Source organism: Eriocheir sinensis, unplaced genomic scaffold, assembly GCF_024679095.1.
Source record: "Eriocheir sinensis breed Jianghai 21 unplaced genomic scaffold, ASM2467909v1 Scaffold1480, whole genome shotgun sequence".
NCBI classification, from domain to species: domain Eukaryota; kingdom Metazoa; phylum Arthropoda; class Malacostraca; order Decapoda; family Varunidae; genus Eriocheir; species Eriocheir sinensis.
In genome coordinates this window covers 45,001-66,636 of record NW_026110829.1, presented here as the reverse complement: position 1 = coordinate 66,636, position 21,636 = coordinate 45,001, and the positions used below count along the sequence as shown (strand labels likewise).

Below are 21,636 nucleotides of genomic sequence, written 5' to 3'. Positions count from 1 at the left end.
TTCCTGTTTCTCTTTCTTCCTTCCATTGCTATTTCTCTTTTTCAACATCTTCATCTTAGTCTCTCTCCTCCACTTGTCTTCTGCATCTTCGTTAGTCATTTCAGTTCCTTTTCTTCAATTGTTATCTTATCTTCCTCCCTTCAAGTCTTCCACGCCTCAGTTTTCCTATCTTTTCTTCGTTATCTTGGGTTTCCTCTCTTCCCTTTCACACTTGCAAACACGGCGTAGGAAAAATAAACCTTGTAAATGTCTAAGTGTGCCTTGAAATAATAAACGCACGTGCCACTAGAGAAAACGGGTCTTATAGGGTAAACATCTATAAACCTCGGACCTTTCTCTCGCCCTTAGTACACGAAATTTTGTAATAAGATCAACGTAGCCAGATGACAATAGGATAGAGGTGAAAACTGGTCCCATTGTCAGAAGGAACACTAACTACTACTACTACTACTACTACTACTACTACTACTGCAACTACCAGTGTCTTACCTGAGAACTCGGTGATGGTGTCCGCCCGTAACTTGTAGCAAGGAATTTGCTCTTGAACCAAACTGATCAGCTCGACCTCTGCAACATTGTCTCCCGTACACACATCTGCAAGGGTAGGATAGGGGTAGTCTCTCTCTCTCTCTCTCTCTCTCTCTCTCTCTCTCTCTCTCTCTCTCTCTCTCTCTCTCTCTCTCTCTCTCAACACCTTAGTGGCCTAGTTAGGGAGAGATAAGAAGAAAATGAGGACATGAAAGAGAAAGATGACGGGAGTTAATAGGAGAGGAGGGAGGTTCAGGAGAAAAAAGATAAAAAGAGAAGAAACAGAGAAGGAAGAAAATGGAGAAAGAAAATGAAGATGAAGGCGAAGAGAAAGAGGATGAACAAGAAAACAAAAGGAAAACGAAACAGAAGAAGAAGAAGAATCAGAGAAGAAGAAGAAAAAGAAGACGATGATGATGAAAAAAAGAAAACGAAGAAAATAACTGGAACAAGAACACGAAGGACGAGAAAACAAGAAAACAAAGAGAACTTGAACAAGGAAAAATACGTACTAAAACAGGAAGAACAAGGACAAGAACAATAATACCAAAAACAAACAAAAAAACATAATATAAAAAAAGAACGAAAACAAGGAAAAGAATAAGCTAAAGGAGAAGAGATACAGCTTGAACGATAAATTAGGCTTAAGATATAATAGGATTCAACCCCCTATTCTGAAAATCTGCCAAACGTTTATTGACCTCCCTTCCCCTGCCTACTCCTTCGCCCTTCACTTCCCCTTCACGACAGCAATGACAAAAAGGTCTTGACAGTAACGCTAATATAGAAGAAGAGAAAAACGGAGAAAAGTTACTTGGCATTAAAACAAAACAGAGGAGGAAGAATAAAAGGAAGAGAAGGAAGAAGATGAAAGTGAAAAGGATGATGAAGGAAAGGAAAGGGAAGTAGAAGAAGGAACGAAGAATGTTGAGAGATGCGAAGAAAGGGAGAAATAAAACGGAAAGAAAATATAGCAAAACAAAACAGAGGAGGAAGAAGAAAAGGAAGAGAAGTAAGAAGATGAAAGTGAAAAGGATGATGAAGGAAAGGAAAGGGAAGTAGAAGAAGGAACGAAGAATGTTGAGAGATGCAAAGAAAGGGAGAAATAAAACGCAAAGAAAATATAGCAAAATAAAACAGAGGAGGAAGAAGAAAAGGAAGAGAAGGAAGAAGATGAAAGTGAAATAGAAGATGAAGAAAAGGAAAGGGAAGTAGAAGGGAAGGAAGAATGTTGAAAGATGCGAAGAGAGAGAGAAATATAAACGGAAAGAAAATAAAAAATAAGTCTTAACAATCACAGTTATAATAAAAGAAGAAAAGAGGTACAGAGAAACATTACTTGGCATCAAAACAAAGCGATAAAAAGAGAAATAAAAAGAATATAAAAATATAAAAAAATAAAATAAAAAGAGGAAAGAGAAAACAAAGGAATGAAGACGTGAAAGAAAATCTGGCATTGAGAGAGAGAGAGAGAGAGAGAGAGAGAGAGAGAGAGAGAGATGTGAATTTGTGATCATATATGAGGGTCTTGCGAAATTGCTATATAACGCTCAATCTCTCTCTCTCCAAAGCAACTAGAATATAAATAGCTGAGAAGTAATGATAAGTACCCTTTTAAAAATAAGTAAATAATTAAATAAGTGACCAAATAATAAGTAAATAAGTAAATAAATGCTCCTTTAAAAATAACAACAACAATAAATCATTAAGAAATAAGACAAAGTAACCCCCTAAAAAGAAATAGATTGAAATGATAAAGAAAACCTGATATCTGCTTACAAATATTCAATAGCACTTAATTTATGTTATTTCTACACTCGTGATAAGGACACAGTGTTGTTGCTTTGTATAATAGCAATAAGGTGAAGTGTTTGTCTTTAGAAGTGTGTTAGTATGGTGGTGATATAAGGGAGGCAAAAACTGAAGGAGGGGAGAAAAGAAGGAATTAAGGAAGGGGTGATAAAAAGAAGGGAAGGAAGAAAAGAAAAGAAAGGTAGAATGGAAGGCAGGAAGGAGGGAGTAGTGAAGAAAGGAAGGAAGAAAGGCAGGGAGGAGGGAGTAGGGAAGGAAAGAAGGAAGGAAGGATGAAAGGAAGGAAGGATGGAAGGAAGGCAGGAAGGAGGGAGTAGGGAAGGAAGGAAGGAAGGAAGGAAGGAAGGTAGGTAGAAAGGAAGGAATAAATAAAAAAAAGGAAAAGGGGATGGAATGAGGGGAAGAAAGGCTGAAAGGAAATGGAGAAAAAGGTAAGAGGTAAACACACACACACACACACACACACACACACACACACACACACACACACACACACACACACATCAGAGGCAATCACGTGTGTTAATTTTTATAGGAAGTCTTGGCAAAGAGAGAGAGAGAGAGAGAGAGAGAGAGAGAGAGAGAGAGAGAGAGAGAGAGAGAGAGAGAGAGAGAGAGAGAGAGAGAGAGAGAGAGAGAGAGAGAGAGAGAGAGAGTAGCAGCAGCCCACCTTGGCACGAGTAAGGTAAACAAAAGAAAAAAATACAAGATTAAGGAACTCACCACAAGACTGTTATGGAAAGAAGAGGAAGAAGAAGAAGAAGAAGAAAAAAAAAGAAGAAGAAGAAAACGATGAAGAAGAAAACGAAGAAGAAAAAGAAAAAGAAGAAGAAGAAAAAGAAGAAATTAAAAAAAAAGACAAAAGAAGAAAAAATAGAAAAGAAAAAAAAAGATATGGGGGAAGCAGACGAAGAAGAACAGGAAGAACAACAAAAGAACAAAAAAAAAACAAGAACAAGAAAACGAGTGTGGTGATGATAAAAAATAACTAATCATAACATTCTAAATACGAATAAACTTCTGTATAAAAAAAAATAATAATAATAATAATAATAATAATAATAATAATAATAATAATAATAACAATAACATCATCAATACAAAGAGCAAGCAATTAAAAAGCTAATTACCAAACCCTAACACTACCTGGACAAAAAATCACAGGTGTTGCAATTCTAATTAAGCTGTTTACCTGTATAGAATGTCTCCTCCATCCTCTACTCCATCACTCCAGCTTGCCTCCTCACTCCCTTCAGTTATCACATCCACTCTCTCTCCCACTCCTCTCTCTCCCCCTTTCTCTCCCTCCTCCTTCTCCTCCTCTTGCTCGTCCTCCTTATTTTCTCTATACAAACTTCTGCTGAAATGTTGGATCGCATGACAAGAAAAGGAATATTATTAAAACACTTAAATGGCGGTGGAACTCTATATAGACGGTCCAAAATCCAGTCGTGTTTTGTATGGCAGAAATATAACAACACTTCCAGATTGCAGTTGAATCTATATACAGACGATAGTTAAAACATCTCTTATGTGGCGTAACTATATTCATGCTACGGCGCTAAGGTTGGCAGTGACTACATATATAGATCATTCAGTTTTTTTGGGGGGTACTCTTTAAATACTGCCGCCGTCTTGAGGTTACTGTATGTTACTGAATCCCCTAAGCTTCTTTCGCTCTTAGTTTGGTGTGCATGGTGAGAATTGGGTACCACGTCGTCAACTTTTCGCCATGGCTCCTCGGCGGCCTTCTCCAGGGCAGTGGAGGCCGCCTCGTCCTTCGAGAGCCCCATCCTCCTTAAAACACACACACACACACACACACACACACACACACACACACCAAACTTGATATCACAATTCCTTGCCGTCGTGTGTGTGTGTGTGTGTGTTAAGGAGGATGCGAGGCTCAGGAGTCCGTTACAAGGATGCTTAACGTCACTTCACTATTTACGATAACACGAAATTAACAGCATAAATACAGAGAATAACGTTAGAGAGATTCGAGATGTCTGTGAGCGCCATTAAAAAGACCAAAACAAAGACAACACGGCAGATCAGCAGACTCTTGAACAGCATAAAAATAAGAGAATAACGTTAGAGAGATTCGAGACGTTTGCGAACGACATTAAGAGGACGACCACGAAAACAAAGGCAACACAGCATTTTAACAGACACTTGAACTTAATTATTACTGAGAGTTCTTGCGTCACACCGTCTTAAGCGACACCACCACCACCACCACCACCACCACAGTCACCCGCCCATTCACTACCACCACCACCAACAACAACAACAACAACACAACCCCCACAACCACCACCACCACCAACAACAACAACAACAACACAAACACAACCACCATCACCACCGACACCACCACAACCACCACTACCTTACCCCCGCCAGCACCACCACCAGCACCACCAACAACAACACAACCACCACCACCAACACCACCACCACCACCACCACTACTCAAGGCTCTACTCAAGGCAAGGAGTGCGTGTAAAGGTCAGCCTCAGGACATCGTGACTAACATTAAAAAGCAAAGCACGCATTCATGAACATCCTCCTCCACCCTCGAGATGTACTAATCCTTGTCGCCTAAATAAATGACCAATATAAATACTCTAAGAAAAGTAAACAACAATAACAACGAAATTGACCTCTCTTTTTGGATACTCCTTTGACCTCTATTCAGGAGCAGTAAGTAGCGGGCTTTTTTTTTAATATTTTTCTTTACGCCCTTGAGCTGTCTCCTTTGCTGTAAAAAAAAAACCAGGTCACCTTCTGGACGTAAATATTAAAAAGGAGCCTCGTTGAACACACATGAACTTTATCGCCCATAGAAATAATAATAATAATAACAGTATAAACAACAATACCAGCGCTTCAAGTATTTCTATAAGTGGTAATAATAATGTTCACAGGACTTTTAATACGTCAAAATGCTCTGGTAGCCATTAATAGAACGTTTTAATGGACATAAGACGAGGAGAGTTGAATTCTAATCCATTTCTCCAGTAACAAAACAAATGAAAGCGGTTAAAACAGTTCCAATACCCCCAAAAATAAGCACTCTAAATCAATCAGTTCCTAACCCATTCAATAGTAACAATTAAAGAACGATAAAACGGAGATCAATAAACTCCAAACTATTCCCCGTGAAAATAAATCAATATGGACTCCGGGCAAATCCTAAAATAAATTGCAGTGTGGATTAATCGATTTCCAACCCATCCGACTGAACTCAAACCAACAGAAAACCAAGTAAAAACAATTCCTCTAGTAACAAAACAATATAAACCAATCCTTAAACCCTTCCAAGCCTTCATTCACACACACTTTGGCAACACAACACACACACGCCCTCCTCCCCTCACGTCTTAAGCAACACTGAGGCCCCACCACCACGCCCCCTTCCCTACCCATGCCAAGCCACCCTCCTCCCTCCACCCACTCCCCCTCACATGCCCAGCACCACCCGAATCCACCCATCCTCTATTCCCCTCTCTTGCCGACACGCCCCATCTGCGCATGCGTCAGCCGGCACTGGGTTCCCCTCTGTCACGACCGTACCAGAATGATCACGTCCGTAGTCTCAAGCATCTAGGGGCATATATACAACCCACATCTGATAAGGCTTTCGTAGTTGTGTTGGTATGGCAATGGGTAATTTTATGAGCCTGATGATAGTTTGACAAGCCTTCTGCACCGTGCATTTCAGAGCTTACACGCTCGTATCTGATAAGGCTGTCGTAGAAGTTGTTGTGTTAGTATTGCCATGGGTAGTTTCATGAGCCTAGGAATAGTTTGACAAGGCTTCTAAACAGTCAAAGAGATAGGCCTATATTCTGAATAATTATTGAGGCCTACATACCCAAATTGATAAGGCTTTCGTTGTTGTGTTAGTACTGCCATGGGTAGTTTTATGAGCCTAGTGATAGTTTTGACAAGGCTTATGAACAGTCAAAGAGATAGGCCTATATTCTGAACCATTTCTGGGCCTACACACCCACATTTGTTAAGCTTTCGTAGAGGTTGTGTTAGTATTGCCTCTCTCTCTCTCTCTCTCTCTCTCTCTCTCTCTCTCTCTCTCTCTCTCTCTCTCTCTCTCTCTCTCTCTCTCTCTTTCAATTATTCTCTCTCTCTCTCTCTCTCTCTCTCTCTCTCTCTCTCTCTCTCCTGCTGGCCTCCCCGCTGTCTGCGTGCTTCTGCGGGTGGTAAGTCTGCTATTTATACGACCAGACAAGACTAAGACGAGGGGAGAAGGGGAGGAAGAGGAAGAAGAAGAAGAGGCGGAGGAGGAAGGAAGGATGAGAGGAGGAGGAGGGGAAGAGGGGAGACAAAGGAGGAGGAATGTGTGAAGGAAGGGGAGATGATGGGAGGAATAATTGGTGAGGAAAGAAGGGAAGGGGGAGAAGAAAAGAAGAGGAGGAAGAGAAGAGGAAGGGGAGGGAGGGGAGAAGAGGAAGAGGAAGAGGAAGGAGTGAGGGGAGGGACTGATAAAGGGGAGGAAGTGAATGGGAAGAGAAGGGAAGGGAAGATAAAAGAGAAGAAGGGGAAGGAATACTGGAGAGAGAGAGAGAGAGAGAGAGAGAGAGAGAGAGAGAGAGAGAGAGAGAGAGAGAGTGTGTGTATTTCTGGCACTCTCTGCGTCATTTGCATGGGAGAGAGAGATAGGGTGGGCCTCTCTCTCTCTCTCTCATATGTTTCCCTTCTCATTATGGGAACTTATTTATCGACCTCATTACGTTTCCTCCTCCTCCTCCTCCTCCTCCTCCTCCTTACGAACGTGTGGAGTAATTGCTTTCTTCTCAGCTAAGGAGAGACAGGTAATGGGAAATAGATGGAAGAAGGAAGAGGAGGAGGAGGAGGAGGAGGAGGAGGAGGAAGAGTAGACGAGCGAATGCATTATCCTTAGAAGAGAAAATAAACACAACCGAGGAGGTAAAGATGGAGGAAGAGGAGGAGGAGAAAGGAGGAAGAAGAGGAGGAGAAAGGAGGAAGAAGAGGAGGAGCTTGCAGACTCCTTACGTTCTTATGTAAGGAAGGGAAAAGAGGAGTAGACAGGAGGAAGAAAACGAAGCCTAACACTGATTACAGGTAGCATAATATCGTCCCCTTATCTACCTGTCTACCTGCGGCCTTACCTGTGATGGTGCCGGCGTCCTTGAACTTTTTAGGCATCACATTCTCCGTTGGGCGCGGGCGGGTGACGGGCAGGCTGGAGTAGGACAGCGACTGTTGATAGCGGTTCAGGAAGTTCTCAACAGATGGCGTCTCCTCCACCTTGTTACCGCCTTCCAGAAGTCCCTCCAGACGGTACAGTCCTGCCTCGAAGCTACCAAGGCCGGAGAGCGATGAACTCCGGCTCCGAGCTCGCTGAAGACAGTATCGGATTCGGTTCTTGATCTCCGCCGACCCTTCAGTGACGGAGTTCTTGTGTGCGGTTCTTGGGGAGGACGGCGCGGCGGGGGGCTTGTGGCTCAGGGTGGGGTGGGAGGTTGTGGTGGCGAGGGCGTGGCTGTCGCTAAGTCCTTGCCCGCCGGTCTTGGGGTAAGGGTAGAGGTCGGGGTCTTTCTGGAGGTCCTGCTCGGTGTGGTAGCATTCGTCCTCGTCTTCTGAAGGGAGGAAGAAGAAGGGCCGCCGCTGGGATTCCGTGGAGGGCTCCAGCTTGGTGTCCGGACCTGGCCTGGAGCCGTCTGCTACTCCTGCGTCGGACAGTAGATCGCCCTGCCCGAACTTCCTTCCATTCCGGCCTCGGAGGTCCTCTGAAGCTGGAGCCTCGGTCTGTGTTATCTCATTCTGGCGGCGGCCCTGCGCGGCGCTGCTTCCCTTACTAATGTTCGCGTGCTTCGCCTCGGTGCCTCTGACCGTCGGGGTATCTAGACAGACACCCTCGTCCTTGTCCTTGTCCCCGCCGAGGCCGTGGGCGTCTGGCAGGGCATGGGTGTGGGACAAAAGACCTCCGCCGAGAACGTTGTCGAGGGAGTGACTTCTTGAGCTCCTCCCGCTGGTCCTCGAACTCGCGGCCCTTGCTTCCTCGCACAACCCACCCGGTGAGTCTTCCGCGTCCCTTCCCCCGGCCGCCTCCCCTTCAGCGGCGTCCTTGCAGCTCTGGGCGGACCACAGGCGGCGGGAGATGAGTGCCGCTGACCTGTAGGCGCCGCTGAGTCCCCAGGGCCCGCAGGCACCCACAGTCTGCAAGGACACAAAGGATATCATGAGGATTATGAGGATTCTTTGGGTGAGAGATGGAGATGGAGATAGATAGATAGATAGATAGATAGATTGATAGAGAGAGATAATTATATACACCTACATAAAAAAACATAGGCCGATGGAAGAAAAATATGGATTAGTACAAAAAAATGGAAGAGCAGGAGATAAAAAGACATGGAACGGGAATGGTTTAGACTTTAGAGGAAGAGGAGGAGGAGGAGGAGGAGGAGGAGGAGGTATGCAGTGGGTCGGATTACATACAAGAGAAGGAAAAACATACAGAAGAAGATCAAGAAAAACAGGAAAAACAAGAACAAGAAGAATAAAAAAAGGCCGGAGACGAGGGAGAAGTAGATGAGAGAAAAAGAGGAAGGGAACAAAAAAAGAAGAATGGGGAGGGAAAGGAGGAGGGAGAGGAGGAGGAGGGATGGGTGGTGACGGGGGGGGGGGGGGCTTATCTTATCGCTGGCTACGTGACCTATTCCTCGTAGCGCCCTTGCTCTAGATTCGGGCAAACCCAGAGTCCCTTACGTAACACTGACTCACGCAGACGACGTTTTGAAGGCGCCCGGATGACCTATTCCATGCTACCCCTGACCTAACCTAACCTAACCTAACCTGACCTGACCTAACACTATCTTACTTGCCCAAACCTAAACAGATGACCAACTCCTTCCTGCCCCTGACCTAACCTAACCTAACCTGACCTGAACCAACACTATCTTACTTGCCCAAACCTAAACAAATGACCTACTCCTTCCTGCCCCTGACCTAACCTAACCTAACCTAACCTAACCTGACCTAACCTAACTTGACCTAACCTGACCTGAACTAACACTATCTTACTTGCCCAAACCTAAACAGATGACCTACTCCTTCCTGCCCCTAACCTAACCTAACCTAACCTAACCTAACCTAACCTGACCTGGCCTGAACTAACACTTACCCCCTCTGGCACTATCTTACTGGCGCCAGGATAACCTTATTTTATTCTTCCCTAAACCTAAACCGATGACCTATTCCTGCATACCCCTGACCTAACCTAACCTAACCTAACCTGAACTAACACTTACCCCCTCTGGCACTATCTTACTGGCACCCGGATGACCTTATTTTATTCTTCCCTAAACCTAAACCGATGACCTATTCCTGCATACCCCTGACCTAACCTAACCTGACCTGACCTGAACTAACACTTACCCAAGCTGGCACTATCTTACTGGCACCCGCATGACCTTATTTTATTCTTCCCTAAACCTAAGCCGATGACCTATTCCTGCATACCCCTGACCTAACCAAGCCTGACCTGACCTGAACTACACTCACCCAAGCTGGCACCCGGATGACCTTATTTCATTCTTGCCTAAACCTAAACTAAAGGAAGCCATGACTAGCCTAAGCTACCGCTGACCTAACCCAACTAGCATTAGACAGAGTTATGTAGAATGACAGAGGACCTTATCTTACCAGTGTCCACAATATACAGACTTCGCCATACATACCTCAAACCTGATCTAATCTAATCCCGAAACTGACCTATCTTTCGGCCACTCCTCTAACTCTTTTTAGGAGCAGTGAGTAGCGGGCTTTTTTTTTTACATTTGCTACTTTTTTTATGCCCTTGAAATGACTCCTCTGTTGTAAAAAGAAAAAGAGAGAATGAAAGATGGATTTGTCTTACCAATGCCAACAAGATATAGGGCCAGTCTTACAGTCCAGTACAGCGCGTTTGTAAGCTCCCCAACCAAACACAAAACACGACAAAAATTCCTTGTAAAGTTTTTTTTTTCTTCATATTTGTTACCTTTTTTATGCCCTTGAACTGACTCCTCTGCTGTAAAAAAAAAAAAAAAAAAAAAAAAAAAAAAAAACTATACAAGGAATTTTCGTCGTGTTTTGTGTTCGGTTGGGGAGCTTACAAACGGTGCTGTACTGGACTGTAAGACTGGCCCATAAACTTAACCAAATCTAAACCTAACCTAACTTAACCTGCGACAGATGGAGATACAGATGAGAGGCTCTATCTCTGACCCTATAAATGGAAGAATGGCTCAGTAAAGGCTTAGAAGTAGAGGTGAGAAGGACTAGGCGTGAGACAGGTGTGCTGAAGAGGATGGAAACGATAGGCAGATGAGACGTGGAATGAAAGAATGAGTGAATGAAGGAATGAAAGGTGAGATGAGAGAAGTGAGTGAAGGAAAGGGAAAGGGAACATTATCTTTTGTCAATAGCAAATGGAGATATACTAACAACCATACGAGGGAGATAGAGATAGAAAGACAGATACAGAAAGAGTAAAATAAAAAAGGAAGAAAAAGGGATTAAAAAAAGAACAGTGGTATGATATGATATGGTGATGTGTGGTAGAGTGTGTGATGTGTGGTAGTGTGTGTGATGTGGTGTGATGAGTGTGATGTATAGTGGTATGCAGAAATGTGTGATGTGGTGTGGTGTGAGGTGGTGGTATGTGGTAGTGTGTGGTGTGGTGTGTGGCAAGGGGGTGGCGAGGAGAGACAGATAGAGAGATAAGAAATGAAGAAACAAGATTAAGGAAGCAAGACATTGACGAGATAACAGAAGAAGCAAAGTAGAAAGCAGAGAAAAAAAAGGAGGATAAATTTAGCAATGAAGAAACACTTTGAAAAGATGACGTGTTGAAATTACGAGAAAAACAGCAAAAAATAAATAAAATAAAATAATGGTTCTTGATGCAGCCCCCCAAAAATAGTGAATTAAAATGCATATAGATTAACTTAGTAAGGATGACATACTGAAATGATGAAAAGGAAGGTAGGAAAGTATATTCAAAAGGAAGGAAAAGGAAAGGAAGAAAAGCAATAGGGAGAGGAACGAAAGGGAAAAAGGAAAGGAAGGAAAGTAGAATGAAAAGGAGGGAAAAGAAAAGGGAAAGGAAGGAAAGCATTATTGATAGGAAGGAAAAGGACAAGAAAAGGAAGGAAAGGAAAATTTAAAGGAAGGGAAAGGAGAATGAAAGGAAGGAAAAGGACAAGAAAAGGAAGGAAAGGAAAATTTAAAGGAAGGGAAAGGAGGATGAAAGGAAGGAAAGCATTATTTAAAGGAAGGAAAAGGAAAAAGAAAAGAAAAGAGAAATTTAAAGGAAGGGAAAGGAGAATGAAAGTACGGAAAGCATTATTTAAAGGAAGGAAAAGGAAAAAGAAAAGGAAGGAAAGGAAAATTTAAAAGAAAGGAAGGGAAAATGAAAGGAAGAAAAGCAATATGTATGATAGGAAGGAAATGGAAAAGGAAGTGAAGCATTATAAAGGAAGGAAAAGGAAGCGTAGAAGGAGGAAAATAAAATACAGGTAATGAAGAATGTGGAGAGAATTGTGGATTTGAATAACTTTAGACGTACTCAGGATTGCGAAGGTAATGGAATATGTGGACAGAATTGTGGATTTGAATAACTTTAGACGTACTCAGGATTGCGAAGGTAATGAAGAATGTGGAGAGAATTGTGGATTTGAATAACTTTAGACGTACTTAGGATTGCGAAGGTAATGAAGAATGTGGATAGAACTGTGGATTTGAATAACTTTAGACGTACTCAGGATTGCGAAGGTAATGAAGAATGTGGACAGAATTGTGGATTTGAATAACTTTAGACGTACTCAGGATTGCGAAGGTAATGAAGAATGTGGAGAGAATTGTGGATTTGAATAACTTTAGACGTACTTAGGATTGTGAAGGTAATGAAGAATGTGGACAGAATTGTGGATTTGAATGACTTTAGACGTACTCAGGATTGCGAAGGTAATGGAGAATGTGGACAGAATTGTGGATTTGAATAACTTTAGACGTACTCAGGATTGTGAAGGTAATGAAGAATGTGGACAGAATTGTGGATTTGAATGACTTTAGACGTACTCAGGATTGCGAAGGTAATGGAGAATGTGGACAGAATTGTGGATTTGAATAACTTTAGACGTACTCAGGATTGCGAAGGTAATGGAGAATGTGGACAGAATTGTGGATTTGAATAACTTTAGACGTACTCAGGATTGCGAAGGTAATGGAGAATGTGGACAGAATTGTGGATTTGAATAACTTTAGACGTACTCAGGATTGCGAAGGTAATGGAGAATGTGGACAGAATTGTGGATTTGAATAACTTTAGACGTACTTAGGATTGCGAAGGTAATGAAGAATGTGGATAGAATTGTGGATTTGAATGACTTTAGACGTACTCAGGATTGCGAAGGTAATGAAGAATGTGGATAGAATTGTGGATTTGAATGACTTTAGACGTACTCAGGATTGCGAAGGTAATGGAGAATGTGGAGAGAACTGTGGATTTGAATAACTTTAGACGTACTCAGGATTGCGAGAGTAATGAAGAATGTGGAGAGAATTGTGGATTTGAATAACTTTAGACGTACTCAGGATTGTGAAGGTGATGAAGAATGTGGAGAGAATTGTGGATCTGAATAACTTTAGACGTACTCAGGATTGCGAAGGTAATGAAGAATGTGGAGAGAATTGTGGATTTGAATAACTTTAGACGTACTCAGGATATGTGGAGAGAATTGTGGATTTGAATGACTTTAGACGTACTTAGGATTCGAAGGTAATGAAGAATGTGGAGAGAATTGTGGATTTGAATAACTTTAGACGTACTTAGGATTCGAAGGTAATGGAGAATGTGGACAGAATTGTGGATTTGAATAACTTTAGACGTACTCAGGATTGTGAGGGTAGTGGAGAATGTGGAGAGAATTGTGGATTTGAATAACTTTAGACGTACTCAGGATTGTGAAGGTAATGGAAAATGTGGAGAGAATTGTGGATTTGAATGACTTTAGACGTACTCAGGATTGTGAAGGTAATGGAGAATGTGGAGAGAATTGTGGATTTGAATAACTTTAGACGTACTCAGGATTGTGAAGGTAATGGAAAATGTGGAGAGAATTGTGGATTTGAATGACTTTAGACGTACTCAGGATTGTGAAGGTAATGGAGAATGTGGAGAGAATTGTGGATTTGAATGACTTTAGACGTACTCAGGATTGTGAAGGTAATGAAGAATGTGGAGAGAATTGTGGATTTGAATGACTTTAGACGTACTCAGGATTGTGAAGGTAATGAAGAATGTGGAGAGAATTGTGGATTTGAATAACTTTAGACGTACTCAGGATTGTGAAGGTAATGGAGAATGTGGAGAGAATTGTGGATTTGAATAACTTTAGACGTACTCAGGATTGTGAAGGTAATGGAGAATGTGGAGAGAATTGTGGATTTGAATGACTTTAGGCGTACTCAGGATTGCGAGGAAGTGTTGAAAGAAAGATAAGAAAGAATAAAACACCCAACATATGTCAGAGTGACGTTTCCGGCAACAACAACAACAAAAAGAAAAGAAAAAAAAAACAGCTTATCTCAGTGAAGCCGAATATCCAGGAAAAAACTGAACAACAACGTGACTTTAATATAAAAAAAAAGGAAACTATCCCTAGACACTAACAGAATGTATACTACTACTACTATTACAACTACTACTATTACTACTACTACTACTACTACTGCTACTACTACAACTACCACTACTTTTCTACTACTACTACTAATAATAATAATATACCAAAAAATCTTAAACGTCAAATATATACTCTTTTTATTTTTATTTCTTTTTTGTTGTTATTTTTGTTGTTGTTGTCTGCATCTTCATTAACCTAGAAACGCACTGAGTCAAGCGGAAGACTTCAGAGAGCCGAGACTAATATTTGGAACAGTAAGGGAAGCGGAGATCCTGCCAGAGTATTGAATCCTTTGTCTTCAGGCTAGTTCTGTCGTTGTTGAGCTGGAGTGAGATAGATGCAGAGGAAAATAATGGGAGAAGGAAGGGAAGGGAAGAGAAGGGAAGGGAAGGGAAGGGTAGGGAAGGGAAAGGAAGGGAAGGGAAGGGAAGGGAAGGGAAGGGAAGGGAAGGGAACGAAAGATAAGGGAAGGAACAAAAATGAAAAGGAAGGGAATGAAAGGGAAAGAGAAGGAAAACATTAATGAAAGAAAGGAAAGGAAAAATTAAAAATAGGAGGATAAAAAGAAAATGACCAAGAAAGAAAAAGGAAAAAAAAATATATTGACAAGAAAAATCTAATATTGAATAAACAAACAAACAAAAAAACAATAGGAAGAATATCACATTAACTAATAATAAATATTTAATAACTGCAAAAAAATCTAATATTGGATAAACAACAACAAAAAAACAATAATAGGAAGAATATCACATTAACTAACAATACATATTCAATTAACTTCAAAAAATACCTCCAATAATCTGAAAAAAATACATCTCTCTCTCTCTCTCTCTCTCTCTCTCTCTCTCTCTCTCTCTCTCTCTCTCTCTCTCTCTCTCTCTCTCTCACACACACACACACACACACACACACACACACACACACACACACACTTTACCTCATAAGAGACAGGTCTAATACACGTTTTGCACATCTTTTCCGCTTCTCTCCTTCTATCCTCTTCTAGTTCCTCTTCGTCCTCTTCGTTCAAGCTTTGCCGCCTTATTCGGTCTCTACTTTCCCTTCTTATCAGTTCCTTTCTTTCCTCGCTCGTCACCGGTTCACTGATAAACTCTTTACTACCTCCCTCCTCCTCCTCGTCTTCGTCTTCCTCCTCGTCCTCCTCTGTTATGCTTTGTGTTCTTATCCTCTCTCTACTCTCCCTCTTTATCTGTTCTCTTCTCTGTTCTCTTAACACTCGTAATTGTAATAGTCTATACCTGTTTGGGGTCCCGTTCTGCAAGAATCATCACCAGGTAAGATTTCACAGGTAAAGGACAGGTAATGTTTGTGTTTAGGTGGGTGTGGTGTTTGTATATTTGTGTGTGCGTGGGGGGGGTTGTAAGGTGGGTGTGGGAGGGGGACCGTGTGTAGAGGGGGGGGGGGGGTTTGTAGGGTGGGTAAGGGTGGGTGTGTGGGTAAAGGTGGGTGAGTATACGTGGGAGGAGGAGTGTGTGTGTGTGTGTGTGTGTGTGTGTGTGTGTGTGTGTGTGTGTGTGTGTGTTGACTATATTGCACTTTCATTTCTTCCTCTTTTTCCTTTTCATATCATTTTTTTCTTTTTTTCTTTTTTTCTTCTTTTGTGTAAGTTTCTCGGATTTTCTTTAGTCACTGTTCTTATCATTTTCTTTTTTTTTCTGTTTCCACAAGTTCGTTTATTTCCGTCACCGCTGTCTTTTGTTATCGCTATCGCCTCCACCGCCGGCGCCATAAACCAGTATATTGCCGTTTATCGCCACCATTACCGCAGCTATCATAATGACCCAACAACGACAACAACAACAACAACAACAATAATAACAACAACAACAATAACAACAATAACAACAACAACAATAATAACAACAACAACAACAACAACAACAACAACAATAACAACAACAACAACAATAATAACAACAACAACAACAACAACAACCATCTCCAATTATAACAAGAACAAAAAATAAAAACAAGAAAAAGAACAAAAAAGAAAAACAACAACCGCTAAAAACAAACAAACAAAAAATAAGAACAACACAAACATCACCAACATCAGCATCACCACTATGAACAACAACAACAACAACAGAAGTAACAGCTGATAGCACAAAAACAAAGCCGCCATCTTGAAACACAGAGAGAGAGAGAGAGAGAGAGAGAGAGAGAGAGAGAGAGAGAGAGAGAGAGAGAGAGAGAGAGAGAGTATTGCAACATCAAAGAAAAAAGAACTGTATACACTCCACGACCCGATAAGCAACACACACACACACACACACACACACACACACACACACAGGCAGTCTTTCCTTTGTTTTCCCATGGACAATGAGCGCAGGAAAACACGAAAAAACACAATGATAACAATAACAACAACAACAACAATAATAATAATAATAATAATAATAATAATAATAATAATAGTGACGGTATAAACAGTTTACATTAAGCGACAAATGGTCATTGGGCCACTCTTGTATTGTGGGAAGCATGGTGGTGGAGGTGGTGGTGGTTGAGAAGGAAGAGAAAGAGGAGGAGGAAAGGGAAGCGATGAAGGAGGTATGGAGGGAATGGTGAAGGAGAGGAAGATGAGAAATGAACTATGAACTATGATTGCAAAAGGAACAGGAAAAAGTTATGGAGAGAGAGAGAGAGAGAGAGAGAGAGAGAGAGAGAGAGAGAGAGAGAGAGGTATAGTGTACTGGAGGAAAACGAGAATGAAAACTAGGATGGTGTATATCGTAATGAGGGAGAAGAAAAGGAAAAAGAGGGAAAGGGATTTAATGTACACTTAAGAAAAAATAAATAAACAACACAAATGGTGATAAGGTTTTGCTAGAACTAGAGGCTAAGTGATGGTGAATATGGTGATAATGAAGCAGAACGGTGATGGTGATATGGAACACAATGAAAAACTTAACACAATATGGCGAAGAACCGGTTTTGAGAGCACTGTAAACACGAATATGATGGTGATGACGTCGAGTAAGAAAAGTATGATGAAGGTATTGAAGAAGAAATGAGAAAATGACAAAGATAATAAATAAGAACCAAATTAAGATGGGAAAGTCATGTTGAGAGAGCAAGGACTAATGATGAGAAAGAAGACAAAAGAACGAAACTAAGGGGAAAGTGATGAACGAGAGAGAGAGAGAGAAGTAGAGTGCAATGAAAAGGAAGATAAACCCAAAACCATTATAGTGAGGAAAACCTTATTCAGAGACCTACCAAGAATGAAAAGCGAGGAGATAATAAAACAAAGATACGGAAAGGGATGAAAAACAGGAAAATCGCAATGGAAAAGATAAAAAATAGGCAACAAGTTATAAGGGAAAAGCCGTATTCGGAGAGCCAGCAAGATCTAATGGCGAGTGCCCGAGTGCCCGAGTGCCCTGAGAGTCACCACCACCCGCACAACACAACACCGCTCAGACAGACTCAAGCAAACCCTTCCCGTGTTCCTCCTCGTGCGGTCTCATCCTTATCCTCCTCCTATCTCCGCTATCACCGGCCCGCGCTGATACGCCTTGATAAGCTATCGCCACGCATACAAGGAGAGTGTTCTGACAGCTATAACGGGGTGTCTTACGTAATAAAAGGCTTAACGGTGATAAAGAATGGGAAGTTAAGTTGCAGGGGAGACAGAAAGAAAACGGAGGGGTAATGGAAGGGGTGTCTTACGTGAATAAAAGCCTTAACGGTAATAAAGAATGGGAAGTTTGGTTGCAGGGGAGACAGAAAGAAAACGGAGAGGTAATGGAAGGGGACTTAAGTAAAAAAAATAAGCTAGGGGTGAAAAAGGATGGGAAGATTGACTGTAGGGGGAACAAAAGAAAACGGAAAGGTCGTAGAAGGGGTGTCTTGCGTGAAACAAAAGGCTTAAAGGTGGTAAAGAATGGGAAGCTTGGTTGCAGGGGAGACAGAAAGAAAACGGAGAGGTAATAGAAAGGGTGTCTTAGCTAATTTCTTTTATTCTAATTTTGTGTAATTTTCGTCTCGTGTCTGTAAAAGGAGTGAAATTTATGTGTATCTTGACCTCTGTACACTCGCCCAAAAAAGTATCTTCACGTGGGAGACGCTACGGCCCCCCAAAATAGTATCTTCGTATTTTTGGACGCAGTAAAAATATAGTGTTTTGACAATAATAAACACTCTCTCTCTCTCTCTCTCTCTCTCCCCTTACTTCCGTGTTTTTTTCCTGAATTTCTGTAATAACATTTCCTATTCTTTCTCATTCTCTTCCGCTTTCTTATTTGGTCACGTCTCTCTCTCTAACACTGCTTGAATCATGCTTGTTTACAGGTGATAAGCATTAAGTGGGTTATCTGCACTAATTAAGTACTCCTACTACAACTACTACTACTACTACTACTACTACTACTACTACTACTACGACTATTGACACTACTATTTCATCTCTTATCATTATTATTGGTACTATCATTATCATCATCTCCATCTGTTTGTTCTCTCTCTCTCTCTCTCTCTCTCTCTCTCTCTCTCTCGATTTTTTTGTTACCTTTCCATCACCTAATGTTTAAGAATATTCACATTTTGTCTTTTTTTCAACTTTTTTCAACTTTTTCAATTTCACTTTCTTATTCAACTTCTACTTATACCTCCATTATCACCACCAAAACCTCACCATCAAACACTTCACCATCCCCCTTCCCCCTCACCACCACCCAAAATATCACCAGGAAATACCCAAACTCACCACCAATACCATCACCACCATCACCACTACCACTATCACCAGTATCACCACCATCACACACACGACACCACACACACACCACCACTGAACCATAACCACCACCACCACCACCACCATCATCATCTCCATTACAAAACCACCATCACCACCAGCATCACTTAACTCATCTCATCACCACACCTGCAATGCCATATCATGCTCAGGTGAGAAAGACAATCAGTGTTGCCAGTCCTGAGAACCCACTCTTGTTTTTGTTGTCACCGAGAATAAAAAAATATCGGTCACACTGGCGTACGAAACATTATGGAACTCGGACGAATGTAAGTGGAATGTGCGTGTCTTTCTACGTGGGTTTTCTCAATAAGTTTCGCTCGTTTCGTTTCTGCGTTCTCTGGTGTGGTAGTAGCAGTAGTAGTAGTAGTAGTAGTAGTAGTAGTAGAGTAGTAAAATGAAAAAGAATGGAAGAAGAAGAAGAGAAAAGAAGAAGAAGTAGAAGAAAAAAAAAGAAGAAGAAGAAGAAAAAGAAGAAAAAGAAAAAGAGAACACGAAGAAGGAAGATATAAAGAAAGAAAAGAAAAAAATGAAAAAGGAGAGGGGGAAGAGGAGAAAGAAAGAAGAATATAAAACAACAACACCAAGACAATGATGATGATGATGGAGATGGTGAGACTGACATTTGAACGAGAAAAAAAAAATGTTAAAAAAATAAAGAAACAAAGAAGTAAAAGAAAAAAAAAAAGAAAAGGCGAGGAATCAAAGACGATGACGACGATGGAGATGGTGATTGACATTTGAACGAGAGAAAAAAATGTAAAAAAAATAAAGAAACAAAGAAGTAAAAAGAGAAAAAGAAAATGAAAAGTCGAGGACTCATTCACTCTATTTTTCGCGCCAGAATGAATGACTTGCAGAATCGTGATAATGGACTTTTCTTTGTGGTATTTCCTTTTTTTTTTTCTTTAACCAATGTACGTTGTTTTTATCTCTTGTTTTCTTTCATTCTATGTTTTATTTTCTTATTTTCTATTATTTTATTTTTTTAGTTTTTTTTACAGTTAAGGAGTCAGCTCAAAGGCAACAACAACAAAAAAAAAAAAAAAAAAAAACTCGCTAATCGCCGTTCCCACAAAGACAAAAGTGAAAAGTGTCCAAAAAAAAAAAAAAAAGAGGTCAATTTCGGGTCGAGAGGTGTCTTTTTTTTCTGATATATTTTTCACTGACATATTTTTTTCTATATTATTGTCCTACATTTATTCTCTTCAATATTTTTACGTGATTTTTCTCCTACATTTATTCTTTTCCATATTTTTTTAATGATTTTTCTCCTACGCTTATTCTTTTCCCAATACACTTTTTTTCCGATACATTTTTCACTGACCTTTTTTTTCTATATTATTCTCCTACATTTATTCTTTTCCATATTTTTTTCGTGATTTTTCTCCTACATTTATTATTTTTCCAATACACTTTTTTTCTGATATATTTTTCTCTAACCTTTTTTTTCTATATTTTTCTCCTACATTTATTCTTTTCCATATTTTTTTCTAGATTTTTCTCCTACGTTTATTCTTTTCCCAATACACTTTTCTTTTCCTTTACTGATCTATGTATTTTCTTCTTCAGCCACAGAGCGTGAGAGTTACCTTGCCAATGTTGCTACGGGCCATACTCTCAAGCATTTCGGGGGCTAACTAACCTAAATTTGTAATAGTCTATGCTCGGTATTGTCAAATGCTCCCACCCCTCACATCAATTATTTCCAAAGGCCAAAAAGGAGGTTAATCGAGTTCTAATGAGTGTTCTTTTAGGTTCACGGTACAGAAGAAGGCTCAGACTACCACCAGGGTCATAAAAGTACCCCTGGAAATGCCCCAAACTCCCAGAAAGACTAGTAAATTACGTGTTCTTGGGCGCAGAAATGTTTAAAAATATGGCCCTGTATCCCTCAATATATCGCCATCCCCGCCCTCGTACACCTGAACCCTTTCCGGAATAGTCGTTCGATCCTCTTATGTGAATACTGAAAGGATGTAGTCGTTCAACAATGTGCTCATATTTTCGTAATTTTCCACTAGCTCGCCTGTGTTTGTTTTCAGCGGTCCAATTTTCTCCCTGTTTTTCGTTCGCAGAGGTTGTGTTAGTATTTCCATGGGTAATTTTATGACCCTTGTGTTAGTTTGACAAGGTGGCTGCACTGTGAATGAAAAAGCCCATATCCTTAAATATTTCTGGGCTTATTCACCTAAATTTCCTAAGGCTTTCGTAGAGGTTGTGTTAGTATTTCCATGGGTAATTTTATGAGCCTGGTGATAGTTTGACAAGGAAGCTGCACCATAAAACAAAAAGCCCACATCCTCAAACTTACGGGGCTCACAGAACTACACTTGATAAGGCTTTCGTAGAGGTTGTGTTAGTATTTCCATGGGCAATTTTATGAGCATAGTGATAGTTTGACAAGGCTGCTGCACCATGAATTAAAAAGCCAGTATTTTCAACATTTCGGAGCTTAAGAACACACATATTTGACAAGGCTTTCGTAGAGGCTGTGTTAGTATTTCCATGGGTAAGTTTATGAGCCCAGATAGTTTGACAAGCCTTCTACACCATGAACGTAAGAAACACTACAGAGAAGGCTATCGTGGAAGCTGTGTTAGTATTTCCATGGGTAGTTTTATGAGCCTAGTGATAGTTTGACAAGCCTTCTACACCATGAACGTAAAAAAACACTACAGAGAAGGCTATCGTGGAAGCTGCGTTAGTATTTCCATGGGTAGTTTTATGAGCCTAGTGATAGTTTGACAAGCCTTCTACACCATGAACGTAAAAAAACACTACAGA

At 40.8% G+C, this 21,636-nt stretch overlaps 1 protein-coding gene across 1 annotated transcript; it reads right to left on the bottom strand.

The window, feature by feature from the left end:
• Positions 1 to 489: 489 nt before the first annotated feature.
• On the bottom strand, positions 490 to 4,632 carry LOC126990189 (trafficking kinesin-binding protein 1-like; the record flags this gene model as incomplete). The annotated part of the gene is given in 2 exon segments (XM_050848738.1): positions 490 to 594; positions 3,533 to 4,632. Coding segments are annotated over 2 exon segments (127 nt in total), but the record flags the coding sequence as incomplete, so codon positions are not given.
• Between the last annotated feature and the right edge of the window lie 17,004 nt (positions 4,633 to 21,636).